The sequence below is a fragment of the Tachypleus tridentatus genome, chromosome 7, assembly GCF_004210375.1.
Source record: "Tachypleus tridentatus isolate NWPU-2018 chromosome 7, ASM421037v1, whole genome shotgun sequence".
In the NCBI taxonomy this organism is placed as follows: Eukaryota; Metazoa; Arthropoda; class Merostomata; order Xiphosura; family Limulidae; genus Tachypleus; species Tachypleus tridentatus.
The window spans coordinates 39608307-39628895 of NC_134831.1; the positions used below are offsets into that span (position 1 = coordinate 39608307).

General features: G+C 29.8%; 1 protein-coding gene across 2 annotated transcripts in view; it reads left to right on the forward strand.

The window, feature by feature from the left end:
- The window catches only part of l(3)80Fj (lethal (3) 80Fj), a 102059-nt gene that overhangs the window by 25770 nt on the left and 55700 nt on the right, over positions 1-20589 (forward strand). For both annotated transcript variants that reach the window (XM_076511221.1, XM_076511222.1), the window contains exons 10-21: positions 1735-1863; positions 4675-4818; positions 6059-6156; positions 6835-6910; positions 7380-7532; positions 10762-10854; positions 11452-11524; positions 11920-12085; positions 16464-16650; positions 17095-17219; positions 17679-17857; positions 19031-19127. In XM_076511221.1, the coding sequence (XP_076367336.1) occupies positions 1735-1863; positions 4675-4818; positions 6059-6156; positions 6835-6910; positions 7380-7532; positions 10762-10854; positions 11452-11524; positions 11920-12085; positions 16464-16650; positions 17095-17219; positions 17679-17857; positions 19031-19127 (1520 nt within the window). The remainder of the gene's footprint in view (positions 1-1734; positions 1864-4674; positions 4819-6058; positions 6157-6834; positions 6911-7379; positions 7533-10761; positions 10855-11451; positions 11525-11919; positions 12086-16463; positions 16651-17094; positions 17220-17678; positions 17858-19030; positions 19128-20589) is intronic.

The window sequence follows — 20589 nt, forward strand, 5'->3', positions numbered from 1 at the left end:
ATAAAATGTGCACTTTCACCACATATGTTGGGTTAACAGAATTAATGTTTTGACCTTTTTGCAACAGGCTCAGTATAATGTACAAGAATTCATCTACAGATTTGCACATATTAAGTGTTTCCTCTATAACTTTTGATATAGCATGCATATCTTCACAAGATTTGTTAGACTTTTAGTAAAGGTTACAAGTTTTTATACAAAAAATCAGACTTTTTAATGAAATATTTTTTATCAAAGATTTGTTTGTGAAAATATAGAGTCTGTTTTGTTATCAGTCTGAGTGCAAAGTAATTTCATGTTATGATTAAAACAAATATCCAAAATGTTCAAATATTATTTGTGTAATCTCTTAAACCTCTTAAATAGATTTCAAGTGTTTGTTTTCAGTAAGACTATTTTATGCTGTTTTATATACCTCTAAGCATCATAAAAAAAGCTAGGAAATAAATATAAATTATGCTTGTAGTTTGTTCTAGAATTAATACATTATAACATGAAAATATAAATGTTTAATCAAAGTAGCTTAAGTCTAATAAAGTTATATTTATATTTTTATTATAATGACCATTTAGTCATACCTAGCTAATGTCACATAACTGCAGTGCATGTGCACTCATATTACTGTATCCAGTAATATAAAACTGGCCTTTGGTCTTCCCTTTCTTGACTGTGTTTTAGTGGATTAGTATTTTGTAATATAGTCATATTTCAAATATTATACATTATATATGTATTACCACTGTTTAGAAATAAGTTATGAAGCCTATTTTTCTTAAAATACAGAACAATAAATAAAGAAGTGAAGCAAACAATTATTTTTTACAGCTACAACCTTTGAACTTGGTTGTTGCTGCTGCACATAGGTTGTTAAGCCTTTTAAAATTTCTGACATGGAAGATATCAAACAAAATTATTTTTTAGATTTTATATATACAGTTGAATAACCAAAAAGTCATGAACAACTATACTGATACCATTGAATTCCTCTACAATTTATTAAGCTCAATAAGTCAGCTGTATTTAGGTTTAAAAAATGAAACTTCAAACATACTAAAGACACAACCTACCTTCTTGAAATCTTGATTTGAAGAAACGTGGTAGCCTTTTTACAGGTTAAAATGGCTGAGAAAACCACTGGGGAGATTCTAAGCTGTCGATTTTGAAGTAAGTGTATACAAGTAACCATTTCCAAAAATTAAAAGAGGTGAAGTGGGCCACTGTGTTTGATTCAGTACATAAACCATATTTCAGCAAAATAAAATTATATGTGGTTCTTATTTCATACTCTAGCTTGCTAATATGGGTAATTGGTGATTGCACAAAACAATACATTTAGTATTTTGACATCATAAACACATGATGCATTCAGCATACCATGTGACTTACTGAAATCTATATATAGGTGTGTTCTTTTATTATTTACTTTTAAATTAAGAAATTAACTCATATATAATATTAAAGTTTGAATTATAATTACAATTTGATTCAAAATATATTGACATAAATTCATAAAAAGTAGTTGAATAACATTTTGAATGCAAGTCAACAGACATGATAAAATGGTGTGACTTGTTGCAAGAGGGTTAATGCAATTGATATTATTTTGAGCCTTTCCATAATTTGTTAACATGAATGAAAAAACTTTATAGTTAGTATAAATGTTGTCAGACATAATGAAAAGATTAATACTGAAGGAGTTAAAAAGACCACTGTATGTAAATGTGTATGTTTTAGCCCATCTGCATTCAAAAGAAGACTTGTGTCGTGAAGAAGCAATAACAGCATGCCAAAACTTAGCAAGCCAGTGTAGCAGCCCTCAGCCTGTCCAGGATCTCATAGAACACTTCTTTAGCATTCTTAATGGTAAGGTCTGATGAATATTTCTTTAATTGATGTAATGTGTACACAGGACTATGTTGGGGTTAGAAATCATGGAATTTGGTATATCTGTACCTGCCCATAAAAAGCTTTTATTATTTCTTCAGTTGATAGCTACAGATTTGTGGTTTTAAAACTGATTATGAGGTGCATTATCGTATCCACATTGTAATTAAATCTCATATATATAAATATAAGTGCATGATCATTAACTATAAAAGGCTTATTCCTTTTCTCTCTTTGTTAAGAATATTTTCATGCTCCTTTTTTTAGTAAAATTTAACAATATACGGCATCGAGTAATAACAAAACTATCGCCTGATTGTTCTTAGTCCAACTGTGGTGTTTATTTTGAATGCTCTATTCATGTTGATTTGTTATTAATGTTTGTTTTCTATTCTTTATTTTTTTGATAACTTCAATGATATAACAGCAAAATAATTTAATTCAAAGTTTTATGATAACTATAGCCAAAAGCAAAATAAGATTTATCAACTAGTGTTTAAGCTGAGCCTTGTATTATATTTATGTATTAGGCCTAACTCTTAAATTAGAGTACTAAAAGGCCTACTATTACTAACATTATAATCAGTGTTTAGAAAGTTTTAAGTAGGGAATAAATGTTAATTAATAAATATTCTTTGGTATTTCAACAGATGTATTACTTACTTGGTCATAAAACATAAAGAGAAATAAACGTTTTTTACTACCAGATAAATTTTGTACAGTCAAAAGAGTTGAAAATATGTCAGAATGTCCTCACTATGTTTTGGAATTCCTAACCAAGGATACAGTGAAGAGACTTAAGTTTTATTTAAGACTCTTTCAGAGGCACAAGTACACTTGTTGACGATAATATTTCATTTATGTATGTAGTTTTTACTAAAAATGTTGTGATTAAAGAAATGCTTCAAGACTTGTGAAGTAAGTGAAGAATAGATGCATTTTGGAGATATAGATACATTTGTGTTATTTAAATTCTATAATTTTTGTTTGTCATTCAACAGTCATTTTCTGTCATTTTTTATGGGCTTTTATATTAGTACATAATAATAGTAATAGTTACATGAAGTCCTTAAATATTGTAGGTATATGTGCACACTAGTGAAAGATAAAAGTTTATTAAGTGTATCACAAAGACTGTTCTGTAATGTTTTTGTATTTGCATACAATCACTTCTCTTTTCTTCATGATAGTATAGTGTTCTTATTTCAGTATTCCATTTCTTCCTTACCATTAACCCTTTTTTAATGGGCTTTGTATAAAATGCTAAGTTGATATACACATTTGCACTCATTAAGTATTCATACTATAATTTTTAATACAATATTTGTATCTTAACATTAGAAGACCTTACATACTTTTTAATGAAGTCATTTTACTAAAGATTGTTTTTGAATATTTGGAGAGTGTTACTAGTCTGAGTGCAAAGTGATTTTTGTGTTATGTTTGAAAATACTGTTCTTCATCCAAAAAGTCTTAAATTTTATTTGTGTAATGTCTTAAAACCAACCTCCTAAACACATTTAAAATGTTTGTTTTCAGGAAAATCTTATATTTTATCTGTTATTTTCTCTACTCTAATTCTTTACAAGGTTGATCAGTTTGATTGACTAGAAACAAGAAGTAAAATACCAATACTTTTGCTGTCAATAGCACTTAATCCTATTTTTTTAATACAAATGGCAGTAGTACAGTAAATTTTTATTTTATTAAATAATGCACCAAAGAACATAGAATGATAACATGCAAAAAGTAGATATTGTCCTGCAACCATAACAGTTTTTCTAGCTTTCTAACTCTGTACCAAGAATTTGGTACATTCAAATTCAAATTCATCCAAGCTAGTTGATTTGTTTCCTATGGGAACAAAGCTTGTATTAAAAGAGAAACTGGAAACTTCCATTCAGAAAACATTGTAATACAATACACCATTTGATAGATGAAAACCTTGAATTTTTATTGGTTAAAAAAAATATAGAATGAAACATGAGAGAACTATTAACAAATACTGAAAGTGAGGATGTGGCAAGAGGGGTGTGATTTTCTGGTTGGTGGGTCTGTAACCAAACATGTGAAGGTTATAAACATTCTGTTTTGTCTAGTGATTAGGATTTCAAAAAGAGTAATTTACATTAAATTTTGTATTTTTTTTCAAAGAGTGGTGAATACATTACAGAAAACAGATTCCCTGGAGAAAAAATATCATAATCCTCACACTAGGAGAAAGCTAGGATGTTTTAAAATATTGCCTTATAGATTTAAGTATTTAAAACTTACATACAAATAAAATATGGATAATTAGCTATGATGTAATGCTATAAGTAGTTTAAATAAACTTTGAATGTAAGTCACTAAAAATCTTGTAAAAATCTTTACGTGGAGTAAAGGGGTAATGAGCAGAATGATACAGAGAGTTTGATATAACATCGCATAGATGTCAGTAACACAAGCTTTGTTCAAATATATACAATAATACATACTTAAGATATACACAAGTACTTTACACTTATTTGACATTACAAATAATTCAGATTCCAGATAGCATTTAGCTGTTTTTTTATGTGTTTGCAGAGTTTATGGGTTCCTCATGTTGTCATATTTCTGCTGTAACTCATAAGTTTCCATTGAGCAAGTAGCAATATATTGCAATCACAAAACTTTTTTCCTGGTAATTGTTATAGATGAGGGCACTATTTTTATATAGACTAAAGTAAATTACTTATATTATTCCAAGGATTTCTATTTAAGAGTAATATTTATTTGATGTTAAAGAAGGTAATCCTTTGTCTGCAGGATCAGGAGGTAAGCTTACGGTGGCAGCTCAGAGACTCGGAGTGTTAGGAGGCATAGGAGCACTCAGCCACCACACAGTGTCAGGGAGTCAGCCTCTTAGTGAAACTGCTGCTGAGCTCTTTATAAGCGTACTGAAACAAGAGGGTAAGATGATAGTTGGTTATAAACAAGAAAGGATATAACTAAAATCAGGTAATCCTGATATTTTTGTAATTTTGTTTCTAGAATTGGTGACAAGGAAGGATTTAACTAGAATTAGCTTGTCCTGATAAACTTGATGACAAGGTGAGATATAACAAGAGTCTGAGTAAAACTGAAAAGAAAGATGTCAGTTTGAAAATGATTGTCAAGTATATATTTTGTAGCCACTTTGCAACTAAAATCATCTTTCCACAACTAAATGCGAGTGAAGTTCTGGACTTGTTGCTCGCAGTCTTGCTTGCTAAAACAAAGGTCAGAAGTAAACATCAGTGCTATTTGAGTTGTCTCTTATCTTAGAGAAGATCAAACAGCATTCTTATGACACTTTGCAGCATTCATTGTTGTGAGTAGCTTAAAAACTGCTTCATAATAACACTTACCTGCTTCTTTATTCTTCAATTCTCAACTAAAATGTTTTACCCAATGATCAAAGGCCAGGACTTTGGAGCATGAAGAGTAGAACTGTCAAAAAAACAGTTAATTGTTAAGTTTAAAACCAGGTGACTGTTGCATGTGTGCTGACCATTGTTTGATCAGCACTTCATTTGTAGCTTAATTCTTACTTGCTTACCTAAATTTTTTGTAAGGTATTTTATAAAGTAGGTTTGATGGAGATTTATAACAATGGATTTTCATCCTTGAAAGCTTTTTAAAAATTACTTAATTACAAGCTGAGTTTTAATGACACCAATCAGTTCAAAGTGACAGTTTCAGTTGTAGAGAAAATATGAAAGGTGTTCCAATTTAATCATATGGTAATACCAAAGTGTGTCAGCCATTAGTTTATGGACTAACAAACCTAAAACCTGATGTTTGATTTCCTACAGTGGACAGTGCGTAGATAAACCATTCTGTAAGTTTTTGCTGAAAGAACAATAATAACTAGTTATGATTTTTTATTTGCTGATTTTACTTTTGTGAAGTAAAAGAAACTACCAGGCTTATTTTTTATTAAGTGATAGAACCCAATTAGCCTTATTTTGTATGAAGTAAGAGAACTTTATTAGTTTTATTTTTATGAAATGAGAGAAACTTACTATCCTTATTGTTTACTGAATAAGAGGTTTTTAATAGCTTTGTTTAATTTTTATTTTATATATTTAACAGGTATTAGTTTGTTTCAAAGTTGCTTTTGAAATTAAGTCAGCAATTTCTTGAAATCCTTTCTTAATTTGTTGAATAGTACATGAAGGAACACTGATACATGCACTCAAGATGCTAGCCCTCTGGTGTGCAAAGTTTACTTCTCAAGTTCCTTCCAGTCTTGTGGAATGGTTCAAGGTGAGCATTTTCTTTGATGTGAATTTAAGCCAAATGAAGAGATATTTGTAATGTACCTGGTACTGTGGGTCAGAGTAATTTGGGTATGAAACTACTGGTTTATGGAGAAATTTATGCACTTTTTTTATTTTATGATAATTTCCATAAGGTTGTAAAGGTAATGAATTATAATTTTAAACTCTTCTACATGTACAACAGCTGTTGTTTAAGCTTATTTTTGTCTGTTATCCTTGTGAAGAAATTATAGTTTCAACAGTTGAGGATAGAAGGTATCTTCTACTAAGTAGCTGTCATGTTTTTGGCCTGGTTGTTAATAAGTTCAACTCTCAATCTTGAGAGTTGTGGGTTCAAATCCTTGTCACCAAACATGCTCACCCTTTCATCCATGGAGGTGTTACAATGTGATGGTCAGTTCCACTTTTTATTGGTAAAAGAGTAGTCCAAGAGCTGGTGGTGTTAACTATCTGCATTTATTACTAAATTAGGTTTGGCTAGTGCAGATAGCCCTCATGTAGATTTGCACAAATTTCAAAAACAATCCAACAAAGAAACTATTTATTTTGCATGTATGTACAAAAAATTAAAAGAATATAATACTCTGCAACATTGTATTGAAAGTAGTTTTTTCTATTAATTTACACAATTTAAAAGGTAAGATTTATTTTTGTTTTGTAATAGACAGGTTTAGGTCTGAAAACTACATCCTTGGCTGTTCGAGTTGCTTACATAAAGTGTATGAATGCCGCATTTCATGGTAAGACATTTTCTATAGCTGGTTTTACCAGTATCTTAAATATTTTGGTCTCTACAAATTCTTTGGAATTTCTTTTTGATTACTATAAGACAAATAAGTATTAACTAGAGATGATGAAATATCAAACAAAAATTTTAAATTTCCAGTTCTCAATTCAGGCTTTCCTTGTTTTACATACTTACATTTGAATGACCTTTAATTAGATTTAAAGAAGGCATTTTATTTGTTTTAAAGAAGATTTAACCCAGCAGTAAGTTAGTGATTTGACAGTTAAGAACGAGTTACAACGTGAAATTGATTTTCTAGTGTACAGTAAATCAGAAGATAAAACCCGTTTAAAATAGTCATTGAATGACATATTTAGCTAACATTAAAATAATAGTATTTTTAATTATTCATCCAACATCATTCTTCTGTTATTTGTTAGCTATTTCCACTCTGAAGTTCTTTTGACTTGTTTTATTTTAAGGAAACACACTGTTGCAAGCCTTGGAATTGAGCCCTATCCTTGCAAAGATTCTAGAAAAAGGCCAGGCTCAACCTTCTCAGATACCTGTCGCTACAGAATCTCTGTCAGCAGCCTGTCTTCTGATGAAGCTGTACTCTGCAGATGTACAAGCTGGTGAGTTCTTACAAGAAATTCCTAATATGTCATGTTATGAGCTGAGGAATTGATCAAGTCTGTAGATTCATGTGATAGCAGAACTTTTTTTTTCTGTTAAATAGAACATATATGTAACTATATAAGTGTGACAAATTTATCAAAGCCTCAACTTTTCTAATGACCCTAGGTAATTTTCTGTTATTAAGATTTAGCACCTGTAATCATGCCCAAAGTTGCATCTAGAAATGTGAAAAAACCATGTGTGATAAAAGCTTGTAAGCAACTGTTCAACAAATTTTGCTTTGTGTGCTATCTTTCTAATGAAAATTGCCTGAAACAATGTTGTCACTTTCTGATAATGTTAGACCAGTCTACTTAATGACATTGGTAAACTTGGTTATTGCATAAGTTTATGTGCTAGAACAATATACATTAGAAAGTTACCATGCTGTTCCTAGAATGTAATAATGCTGAAAAAATTTTAAGATACTGTAAAAATATTTATGTTGTTGTATCACTTTCTAAGAAAAGTATTGAAATTGATCTGGAAAATTACAGACCAGTAAATCTGTCATCTATCACTTTGCAAATGTTTAGAATAATAAATTGGGAAACCCATCATTGGTTATATGACTTCTCTGAATACCAGTTTGGTGTTATATGTGGTCAGTTATCTCTGTTCTTGTTATACAATGTTGTGGAGGAATAACCCAGTTTCATTGAAAGTAAACAGCCTTTTATTTTAGTTTCATACTTTACTACATTTAAAACTCAAATACATTATCATCTTATGGTGTAAAAGACAGCCTCTTCTTATTGATACACAAATAGAAAAACTTGAAAACTGATGTACCACAGGGAAGTTTGTTGGTAACGACACTGTTTTTGATTTATATCAGTAACTTACCACAAAGTGATACTTAGAAAGATAACTTTGCAAAGTGATATGAATTCCATTATGATCAGAGAAATTGCAACATGAATTTAACATGACAATTGTAATGTTGATCATCACAGAAAAAGAAATTGTAATGTATGGAATATTCTGTAGCTTCAAGATTTCTAAACATTGACACCAATGATAAAGACCTGAATATTTTGTTCCATCAGGATTTCTAGTTCATTAAAAACACTTTAAAGACAAAAAAGCAAAGAGTATATTAAGTCTAAAGAAAAACTTGTTTGGTCACAGAATGCTAACAATCTCATAAGATTCTCTAAGACAGTAGAAACTTTCAGCAAAGTTACATCCAGAAGATTTATATATAAGCTGTAAAGATTATCTTGCTTTAACACAGCCAAAAACATGGTGTGATGGTTCAGACATTAAAATAATTGATGAGTATATGGCTATATCAGCAAAATAGTTCTTTAATGTGAGTCAACAAGAACAATAGGACATAAATATAACCTGGAAAAGTTTAGCTTAAATAATTAGACTCCATAATTTTTGTCACAGAATAGTAAATAAATGTAATGCCTTTCTTTATGAAATAGTAAATGCGAGATCATCTAATATAACACGTTGCCTCATGATATAGTAAACACATCATCTGTTGTAACACATTACTCAACAGGTATACAACGTGGACATTTAATAACTATTTGTCATTAACTTCATACACAAATTCCTTGCATAGAAAATCTAAGGTTTTTCAACTAAATTAAAAATAAGTTATTAACTCACTCAACATGGAATTGGTCAATTTGACCAACCACTTTGTACTCCTTTAAAGTATTTTTAGATTTATTACTTCTTTCAATATATTGTGTATATCTTCACAAACTTTGGCGGTCTTTCAGTTAACACGTCTTTCCCATACAAAAATCATATTTTTAGTGAATTATTTTCAATGTAATAAAGTAAATCATCATAATGAATAAATTAGGGTTGGTTTGCTTTTAAGAATTTAGGAAACTTGGTTCACCTGTTGCATTGTTTCTAGAGCACTGTTCCTGAGGACTCTTCATTGTGTGCTACACTGATAGATTCTGCTAGTGGTGTTAGGGTAGTCCTTACCACACACAATGTTCATTCACTGGAGTGGTAGACAAAGGCTTTTCCTCTAAAGTATTAGAGTGAATTCCTCTTCTCGTGGAAAACAGAACAAAGTTGGGGCCCTCATACATTTTTTATCTATATCGGTTCAGTATGTACTGGAAGGAGGTCTACTATTTCATTATAATTCCGAATGAGATTGGTTCCATTCTGGGTCCTTGGTTAAGTACAGTTGCTCTACATCCTTCCCACAATTCAGGAAGCATGTGGAAAGCTCTTTGGCCACTCACTTGGGAAGTGAGGATGAATGTTCATAAATCCAGACTAGATGAGTTCTCTTTCTTTGGTTGAGTAAGACATACATGATCCCATCATTCCAAGACTGAATGTTGCCTTTTAGGTTTCTTCAAGTGGATAAGGTTTGTCCACCTAGGTGTTGCTTATCTTCTCATGATTCTATAAGTTGGAATCCAATCAGAAAATATATTTATATATAACATAAAAGTCCAGTTGCCCTAGTCACCAATATGATCTATAGGGACCAAGACCTGTTAATTCCACCCTTGAGTAGTTGAACCTTGACAGTCTGGTTGGAGCTGGACTGTAATAATGATGATTAATCATGTGCAATTTCACCCTTGATACAGGAACTAAATTCAGGGGAAGAGGACACCTGTTCTGTATAAAGTGCAGTTTCAGTGTGTATAATTCCCTCACTGACCCCTCCACCTTCTCAATGTGGGATTCTAGCTATAAGTGTTAGCAGATTGTAAGTATCCTTTAGAAAAATTAACATCCACTGACACTCTCCCTCGCTTCCTTCCACTAGTTGATGTTAGAGACTGAGTTGGTGTTAGGCTCAAAAAAGTGGTAACGTTATCTGAATGAGGTGCTTATGTGCAGTACAAGAATAGAGAGTGCACTGACATAGGTTGAGACAAATGTCACCAAGTGCAATTGAGTGGGGTATGAAAGATTGGAGAAAGTATAAAAAAATCAGATTAATGCTTAAATGAGCAAATAAGAAACTGGTAGTTGTAATAGCTACAAGTGTCGTTGGAGGTAAATATTATTGTAAATTTATTTTCAGTTTTGGAAGATTTTAACTTTTAAACTGGGAACAGCATGTTTACAACTGAATTATACAGTAGAACTATATAACTTATAGTATACATCATTTGTACAGAAAATGTTTCCAAGGCCAGGTTGTGTTGTAGTAAATTTTATTTGTTTATATTTTCTGTCTAGAAAACAAACTAAGATCTGTTATTACTGCCTTGTTGGATATTGACAAACAACCATTCTTTAGTGAGAAGTTTCTACTTACAGCCAGTGAAGAAAGTAAGCACATTCATTTAAAGTATCTGATAATGTAGTCACCTTGTTCATTTGTGGTACATGTGAACAACTTAGAAAGTTCAGTATTTAAAACTTGTTATGGAAGACCATCTGTTCTTTTTTCTTTCTCACATCTTTTTTGTTGTTATATCAGATACAGAAGTCTGTGTACAGGTGTATTAGTTTTGGTTTATGAATCAGCAGAAAAAGATATTACAGAAAAGGATTAATAATAATTATTTAAAATGTTTATTAAGAGAGAAAACTTGATGTAACATGATCTTCTGAAGAACTGAGTAATCTGAACCTTAATTTTGTCTGTAATGTATGTTAGTATCATTTATTATCAAATTTACAATTTTGTTGTGGTATCAAAAAAAGTATTGAATGTAAATGTTGTTCAACATTAATGAGCTTAAACATAAAACTTTGTAGTCATACAATACTGAACTCTAAAAATCAATGCTAATTGTTTATATGAACCATAAACAAATTTGCTGTCAGTAATAAGATTAAAGTAGTAAAATATCTTTGAAAAGCCTAAATAAGTGTTAAAGCTTTGTGGTTAGTAACAAAGAAATTTGACAACGACTTTTGCAGCACTCTACTCTGTAATCCAGCTGATTGAAAGGTTGATTCTGGAGCATAGTCAGGAGCTGGTGGGTAAAAGAAGGTGAGACTTCACTAATAGATGTTGAGTTTAACCTTGCTAAAAATTTAACTGTAAATAATAGTCTTCATGTTAAAAAAAATAAATATATAAGGTAAAATATTTTATCTCCTTTCACAGAAAGCTTTCTTGATATATACTGTTCTCTGTTGTTGAAATATTTCACAAAGTTTTTTTAATTATTATTCATAAACTTGCAGGATCAACAGAAAAAACATAACAACAGGAGAGAAAATAAGTGTACTTCCAGAAAGCATTTAGAGTTTACTGAGTTTCATTTCTGATTCTATTTTTTATTTTTTGATATTTTTATCCAAATAAATTTTGGTTAAATTATCAGTTTCATCCTTTATGAGTGATGTTTTACTTCATTGACATTGACTTCTTTCTCTTTCTAGTCTTGTTGAAAAAGCATTGCTATTCTTATTGACAAGACCATCTCTTGAACTGCGACAACATGCACATACAACTACTAGAAAGCTGGTTTCTGTTTTGGGAGAAATTGAATTGTCTCGTTCTCTTCTTAAACAGTTTCCTTCCTTTGTTGAACAACTCAAACTACAGGTGTGTTTATATAAAGTGGTGTAACTGTTTATGTGATCTTAGTATTCTCCTGAGTTATTTTTTTGGAAAAGAAGGAATTGTATTTTACATTTGAACATTTATGTTGCCAAATATCTTAAACATTTAACAATATTTAATTTGTTTGTAAAATAAAACTTGCCAGATATATTACTATTGGTATAGTTATATTGTGAGTTCAGTAAGCTCTTCTGTACTGTATTTTTATGATTGCAATTTGTAGATATGATTTAAGCTGGGTAAGTATTTTGAGATAGTATATTACTGTTTTATTATTTCAATTTTATACCTGTTGAAGTTGAGTTTTAATGTTATACAGAGGGTTGGGTTTGTGTAAGTCACAGGAAAAGCACAAGTAATACAAAGCTGTTGTGAAATGCTATGTAGGTGAGCTACAATTTGACATTCTTTGGCATTTTGTAGGTAGTGTAATGGCACTGAAAATTGATCACATATGGAAAGGTTATGTAATAGTGCTTTCTGATGCAAATTATTCATACACTGTGCATAAAGATGTGTTCCAGGCCTTCAGTTTTGAGGTTTATGATCCTTACATCAAGTTTGAGTATGAGATTAATACCATATCTCAATATGTTAAATACACTAATTACATTTTGTGTGAGAATTTCAGTTTTTTTTGTTCCTTTTAATGCCTTGATCATATCCTAGTTTGATTAGGAAATAAAGTATTTGTTGACTAGGTGTTACTAAATAATCATTTCAACACCATTTCTTGAAGTCAGAGTGACCTCATACTTAAATATCACTTTGGGTGGGTTTGAAACAAGGTGGAAGCTGTGATTTGTTGCTTGTCATACTGATCTGATTATGGTTAATTTTTTTTTGTTTTGTTGATATTCCTTTTGATTTTTGATAAAAGTGTGTAATTGAAAATACAATTCAAACTAAAAGCAGTTTAATATTTGTGTTTATACCTGCTAGTATAGGTTTAATCATAATGTAGTTGTTAAGTACATGTAAGAGTAAAGAACTACGGTAATAAAGCTGTTAACCTGACTGTACTAAATGAAGGCAAACATTTTTGGTATTTATACATGCTCAAAAGTATTATACATCTTTTAGTAATGTGTTCAAATTGGGAATTTATAATTTCCAAGAGCTGGGATATCCATTTTACTTAACGTCATTGAAAAACAGAGGAGTGTGGATCATTTTAAGGCACTAGGACTTTAACAATCTAAAATGAGACCCATAATAAGTCATACCCTAGCCATGATAAGCAGAATGTACCTTTTTTTAATGAATATGTGCGAACACAAAGGTCAGTAATGAAAACTGTTTGGCTTCCCTTAGCTAAAGTAAGCCACATAATAAAGAATATTCTTCATTTGGAAAAGTAACACAAGTTGTTTCCACTATATATCTGTTTACCTGACACACAACTTATGTAGCTGGGTAACGAAACGACTATTAATATAGTTAATTAATATAACATTATATTATATATATTATATTATTATATATTAATATAATTAACAAAATTAATATAATTAATTTATCTTTCATATAAAGACATTAAGTTAATGGATATAATGTTCAAAGGCTTCTGTATGACTGGACTATCAAATTGAGTGTTGTGAAACTATTGTCTTCATACATGAGATGGATTATAGAAAACATGAGAAAGAAAGATGTGTTCTGAGCATGGCATCATTATGGTGAGGCTTTTGTAATGAAAATTATGTTGTGCAAGCTGCAAAGCTGTCAAATAAAACATTGTTAGGCATGAAGTTCCAAAATTATTTTAATATACATTACTTCAGTTTTGCATTAGTGCTCAAGGATTTAAATTTTTAGATTTGTTATGAATGGAGTACATTTTTCATAGTTATATTAGAATTTTAGGATTTTTAAATAAAAATAATTGTGTGGTGACTAAATTTTATAATGATGTTATTATTGCAGTTTAGTTATTAATAGCTTTTTTGAGCTGAGTATTCATTTATTGGTGGTATATTTGTATTATAGAAATTTAACCTGTTACATGTAGTAGTTTGAGCATTTTTAAAAGCTGTTACATGTGCATTTTTGTTTTTTGGTTGAGTATTTTTGTGCATGTTATTTGTGTGTATTTTAATAGTGAAACCTTTGTCTGTAGTTAATTGAGTTTATTTAAATGTTTTGTGTGTACTTTAGAAGTGTAATTATCAATATCTTTAGTTTGTCAAATATTTTCAGAAACTGTTACATTTGTATTTTCGGAGAGCAATTCTTGATTTTTTTAGTTGGTTGAATATATTTAGATATTGCATATGGACTCCTAGTGGGACAGTAAATCTATGAACTTGCAATGCAAAAATCTGGGGTTAGGTTTCCCATGATGGACACAGTAGATAGCCCAATGTGGTTTTGCATTGAAAAACAACAATGTTACATGTATATTTTAGAAATGTAGTTCTTGATATCTGTCATTGGTTGGGTATATTTAAATGTTGTATGTGTATTTAGGAGTGTAGTTGGCTGTGTTTTTTAATGCTAATATATTTCATTATATTTTAAAAAAAATAATATTCTTTTAAGGTTCAGCTTATGATTATATCTGGTTAAAATCATTATGAAAAAAGATTTTATTAACGTTCCAGAAAAGTATATTTTGAACAAGATAATTTGAAATTGAAGACAAGAGATTGGAGACTCTGCCTAAAGATCCTATCAAATAGTTTTTTAAAATTATTTAAAACATTTTTTTAAAGTTTACAGGATTATTTTATCAATATGTTGAAAAGAGTGTTATATTTTTTTAACATATGTAGAAATAAGATTAACACTGAACATGGGCTTAGTCAATATGACCTACCATGTGACCTCTTTGTACTCCTTTAAAGTTTTTATAGATTTAATATTTCTAATTTTCAATATAGTGTTCATATCTTCAGAAACTTTGCCAGTTTTTTGGTTAATATTATGAGCCTTTCACTTACAAAAAAATCATATCTTTTAAAGTATTTTTAATAAACTAAAAGTTTTGTCCATAAATGTATTGAGTATTTGTTTTGAATAATTTGTGCAAAGTATTTTTCATGTTAAGATTAAAAATACTTTTATTCATCTAAAAATCTCAGATTTCCTTTATGTAATCCCTAAGACCTCCTAAATACATTTCAGACATTTTTTTGTCATTTTCTGTACCTTAACTCAAAGAATGGTCAATTTAACTGACTTTGTAACCACAAAAATAATATTGAAATAAATCTAAATTACCTTTTTTAAAAAAAAAAATTACTTCAAACTAGCTGGCAAATATTGCCTTGCAGAATTAGGAACTTAAAACTTATATACTGTTAAAATATGTATAATTTGTTAAGATTATACACTATACTAAATTGGATTTAACCTAGACAGAAAGAAGTTTAATAAAAGTTTGAATGTGAGACACTAAAACTGTCATGAGTGGGAAAGGATGCCTGTGGCAAAAGAGTTAAAACACGTAATAATTTATTTTTTTATGTTAGTGCAAATATTCCCTCTGAAAAATATTTATCAGATATATATCATTTCTGTATTTTAAGAATACTAAATCATGCTCACAACATGAAGTTCAGGCCTGGCATGGACAGGTGGTTAGGGTGCATGACTTGTAGTATGACAATCACAGGTTGAGATTCTTGTCCTACCAAACATGTTTGCCCTTTTAACCATGTGGGTGTAACAACGTGACAGCCAGTCCCAATATTGTTTGTAAAACACTAACCCACGTGTTGGTGATTGGTGGTGTTGAGTAGCTGCCTTCACTCAAGTCTTTCACCACTAAATTTGGGATGGCTGATGTAGATACCTGTTTAGTAGCTTTTTACAAAATTCAACAAAATAACTATGGGTTTAAAATCTCAGCCAAGAAGATTGGAATATAAATTGCACTGATTTATTGTATGATAGTAATAGGTGTTCATTTCAGGTGCATTGTATATTTCAGATGTTCTCTTTAGTTCTTGGCCTGATGGTTAGGGCATTTGACACACAACACGAGAGTCACAGGTTAAAACCCTCATCCAACCAAAATCTTTTGGCATTTGTCTGAAATTTTCTTCTATACCTCTGTATAGTATTTCTATACATGTTTTTGGAAATACAATTTCATTACTGTTATAGTTCAAAGTAAGCACCAAATTATTTGTAAATAGTATGGTATTTTGAAAGTGGATACAAGAAATTATATGATGCATTGAAAACTGTTGTAAATTTTGAAATTTTTTGGCATTTTTCTTCTATACCTTTGTAAACTGCAAATTCATTTCATTTAATTCTCTTGGAATCTTTTCTTATTCTCACTTGACAGTTGTGTAATTTCTCATTTTATTTGGAATATTTATAACACAGTCTTCTTTATCTTTAATACTAGGAAGAAGCAGATAAAGAAAACAAAGAAAATGATGTGGGTGATGGTGATGATAGGTCTCTGAGGGCTGTTGCCAGTCACATCTTGGAAGAATGTCTTTTGACCTTGTGTCATGAGACTAATCTAGACATAAGTGACAGAGAAATCTTGGGATTAGAAAGTTTTCTTCCCTCCAACTTGCCTGTTATTGGTTAGTTTCAAAAGCTTTTGTTAAAGTACTTTAGAGAGAGCTATTAATTCTTAACAAATGGTTGTTATGTGTGGTGTTTAAGTATATAAAGGTTCATGGAGCTCTTCCAAATAAGATAGTGTAAAACCAAGTTGCTCTGGTGAGAGCTTATACAATTAAATCTTCATTTAGATTTTCTTACTTACAGTGGTATCCCACAGTGAACAGATAGTCTAGGGCTGTATCTTAGTTAAAACAAATATGTTTACATGCTTATGAAATAATAAAACCTGAAATATAGTAAATTTGGTACTGGTAAACTTGCTGGTTAAATGTAGTTTTCTAAATAGATCATAGTTCAGTCAGTTTTGTATTGGACACACTCTCACTTGACCTTTTTTAAATATAGTTATGATTTGTGCTATGTACATGTTTTTTGGAAATATAATTTTGTTACTGTTATAGTTCGAAGTAAGCCAGATTTGTGGGAGAAGCTTTTAAAAAGATTGAAGCTCAATCCGAAATCTTTCACAAGTAAATATGTAGGACAACTTTCAAACTCTGCCATCCACGTAGAAGCAGTAACACCAGTAAGTGTTAACCGAAATGAAAATAGGAAACATAGATACTGTATTTCAAGCTCAGTTCAGGATTAGAGTTTTGAAATGAACTAGAAAAATGTGTGTAAAGTGTTTAAAAACAGTATATTATTAAAATAATAAAAGTGTAGAATATTTCAGAAGAATTGGCTTACTTCTCAAAATTAACAAAAATCCTTTGAGTTTGAATTATATTAAAATTTCATGTATTTACATTTATCTCATAATGAAAACAGTATGCAAGCCCCTAAATGTACCTTTGATTTACATTTAAATTATAATAAAAAATGTATATGCACCTGAATATAGCTTTGATTTACATTTAAATAATTATAAAAATATATGTAAGCACTTCAACATATACTTGGTTTACAATTAAATCATAATAATGCAAAAAACAAAGTTTAATTATTGTTTAGTGATTAAAATCACTAAATTCTTTTACTTCAGATGGTTCAGAATGGCCTGAAAATTCTCATCCAACTGAACCCTGAGGTATTTGTCCCTGTTCTTGTGAAACAAGTAACACAGTTGCTACAAAATCCAGCTCTGATACAAGTCACCCAAGAAGAGTATAATATATATCAAACTCCAGAAGGAGAACTGTACAAAAAGTCTGTGATAGAAAAGTAAGTTATAACCCAGTGTTGATTAAATGAAGGCATTTTAGCAGCTTGAATTTGTTCCTGTTGTATTTTGCTGTTCTTTTTCCTGGAGTAACCAGAGAATTGAAGGACCATTTTAAAATCAGATGTTTGTAGATGTTGGTTGGAAGTTAAAAACTGAGGTTTAAATGATGCAATGTGGTTACTGAAATTTATCTGAATCAATTATTTAATTCTCTTTTGACTAGAGGGTGTTTTAGTTTATCTTAGTTCACAAAGCAGAATTTAACTAAAAATAATGTGGAATTGATATTTTAGTATATATACAATGCTTATCTAGATAATTTTATGAGGAAAAATTCAAAACATTTTCAAACTGCCATTTCTTTTGTATTACTTTGTGTCTGAACTGTAAACACACTTGTAGTTGGTTTAAACTTATATTTATTTCTTTTTGTTAAAATTAACATCTTTATTTGGATTTAGTGTTCACTTGTGAATTTATTGGTTGTATCTGCATGAATGCTTAGTCTTTGAATGGCTCTCAGCTCCAAAAAGGAATACAGCTTAAGACTAAGAACTGTTGGGTGTTAAACACTCTAACTAAATAGAAAATTGTAACCAGAGCACAAAGTTTTGTAATACTTCTTAAGTAATTAAATCATTGAGATTTTTTTTTTACTGTTTCAGATGTTTATTGTCATTTTTGTTTGTATTTTAAATGCACAATATAACATAAACATGTTAAAACACAAAGGAATATATTCTCTTTTGACAAGACATCAGATAGGACTGTTAGGATTTAGTGAGTACTGTAATGATTTGTATCTTAATGTAAATTTAATTTTGTTTGAAGATACCCTAAGTTCATATTTTTTATTGTATGGTTTAAAGATGTTGTGGTCTTGTTCATGAAAGGTTATCCATTTGAAAGTATTCTGGGTTTAACTGTTTTCATGTGTTTTATTTTGTAATTTTATCTGGTTTAATGGTATTGTAGATTTTTTTTCATTTGCTATATGTGAAAGATCATTTCAAGGTAACTATTTATTTTTGTTTTCATATTGTTTTGGAGATGTTGAAGGTGTACTGTTTTAATGAAGATACTTATAATTAAACTGAACAGTTTGTATCTTGAGAGATCTTGTTTTTGAACCGACAGTTTTTTAAATAAAGTTACTGTATTAATTTAATCAGCCTACGTGAAGATAGTGTTAACAACATGAAGAACATACGGAAAGAAAACAAACTGTACTCATACAAAGAGCAGATGGAAGAATTAGAGTTGCGGAGGGTGAGGACATAATGCTTAATTATTGTTAAACTGATCTGGGTTAATTTGTATAGGTTAAGGATTTGGTTGTCTAAGTTATTTTGATTTTTTTTTTATGTAAGCATGAGAACATCTGTTTCTGTAGTAAACCAATAAGAATATTGAACCATTGCGCTGCTTCCCAGAAGTGGAAGAATATACCTCTAAAAGACATCAATAAACATAAGAACATCATCATTTTAAAACAATGAAAGAAGAAAAATCAAAGAAGCTTTTTTAGTAAGTCAAAATTATTCCACAATCACTAAATGCCTAGACATAACGTAGGTTCTTTTCTCATCACTATTATAATAGATATTCCTAAACTTACCCAGATTTTTCTGACAGAGTATTCCATATATCTAAGTTCAACTTGTTCTTTTTTTCTCCATAAAATAAATAAGTAAACCTTGAATCCATGGAAATTGATATGGATACATAAATATTTTCTTTAGAATCTCTAGTTTGCATTGTTTACTCATTGTTGTATTGTTGATTTAAATGGAAAAACATTCTTTACGTAACCTGTGTACTTCAGAATGCTCATATAAGCAGTTTCAATGACTAAAATTCACATGTATAGAGGAAGATTATTCCTTGATACCTGGTGTAAAAGTTAAAACTTATAAAATATATATATATATTAGTTGTTGTTGGCTTTAATTTTGGGACATTTTTAGTTAACCTAACAGTATTTGGGTATGGATTCTGTTATTGGAAGAAACAGTTAGTCTAACAGTGTTTGTTGATAAATACTACTATTGAATTAAATTGTAATTATAGAATTATGGTTTTAGTGTTTATCTCTGTTATTTAACTGTTGCTATGGGTTTGGCCAATTCACTCGTGTTCATGACCTCAAAGTGACCATCATAATCTTATGTTATAACTTTTAGTAAGTTTCAAAAAGCTCAACAAAATTTCTCAAGAAAGCATGCAGTTAACATTACAAGCTTTTTGTATATAGAAAAATCGGAATTTTTAGTTAAGTATTTTTACTTAGATTTTTCCATGAATATATAGAGTCAAAATGTTGTCTATTGAATATAGAGTGACTGCTACATGAAGATTAAAAATACTTTAATCATTTGAAAATTGCCAGATTTCATTTGCATAACCTTGTAAAAACCTCTAAATAAATATCAAATAATTTTCAGTAAAACTTTATATGCACCATCAAAGATACAAAATAAATTTAAATTACCCTTTTTTAAAATAGGTATAGAATGACTGCAAATTGTAAAAGGTAATTTCAGTTGTTTATCTGAAAATTCAAAGTTTTTAACTGTGTACATCTGTTTCTACTGAAATTATATTGTTTTTATTGCCTTTTTAACTATTATTAAACTATTATTATTTTAACTAATAATCCTGTCTCACAAGTTATAAATTGTTGTGATCACATACCTCATGTTACTATGTCGTATTACATAATTCACAAACT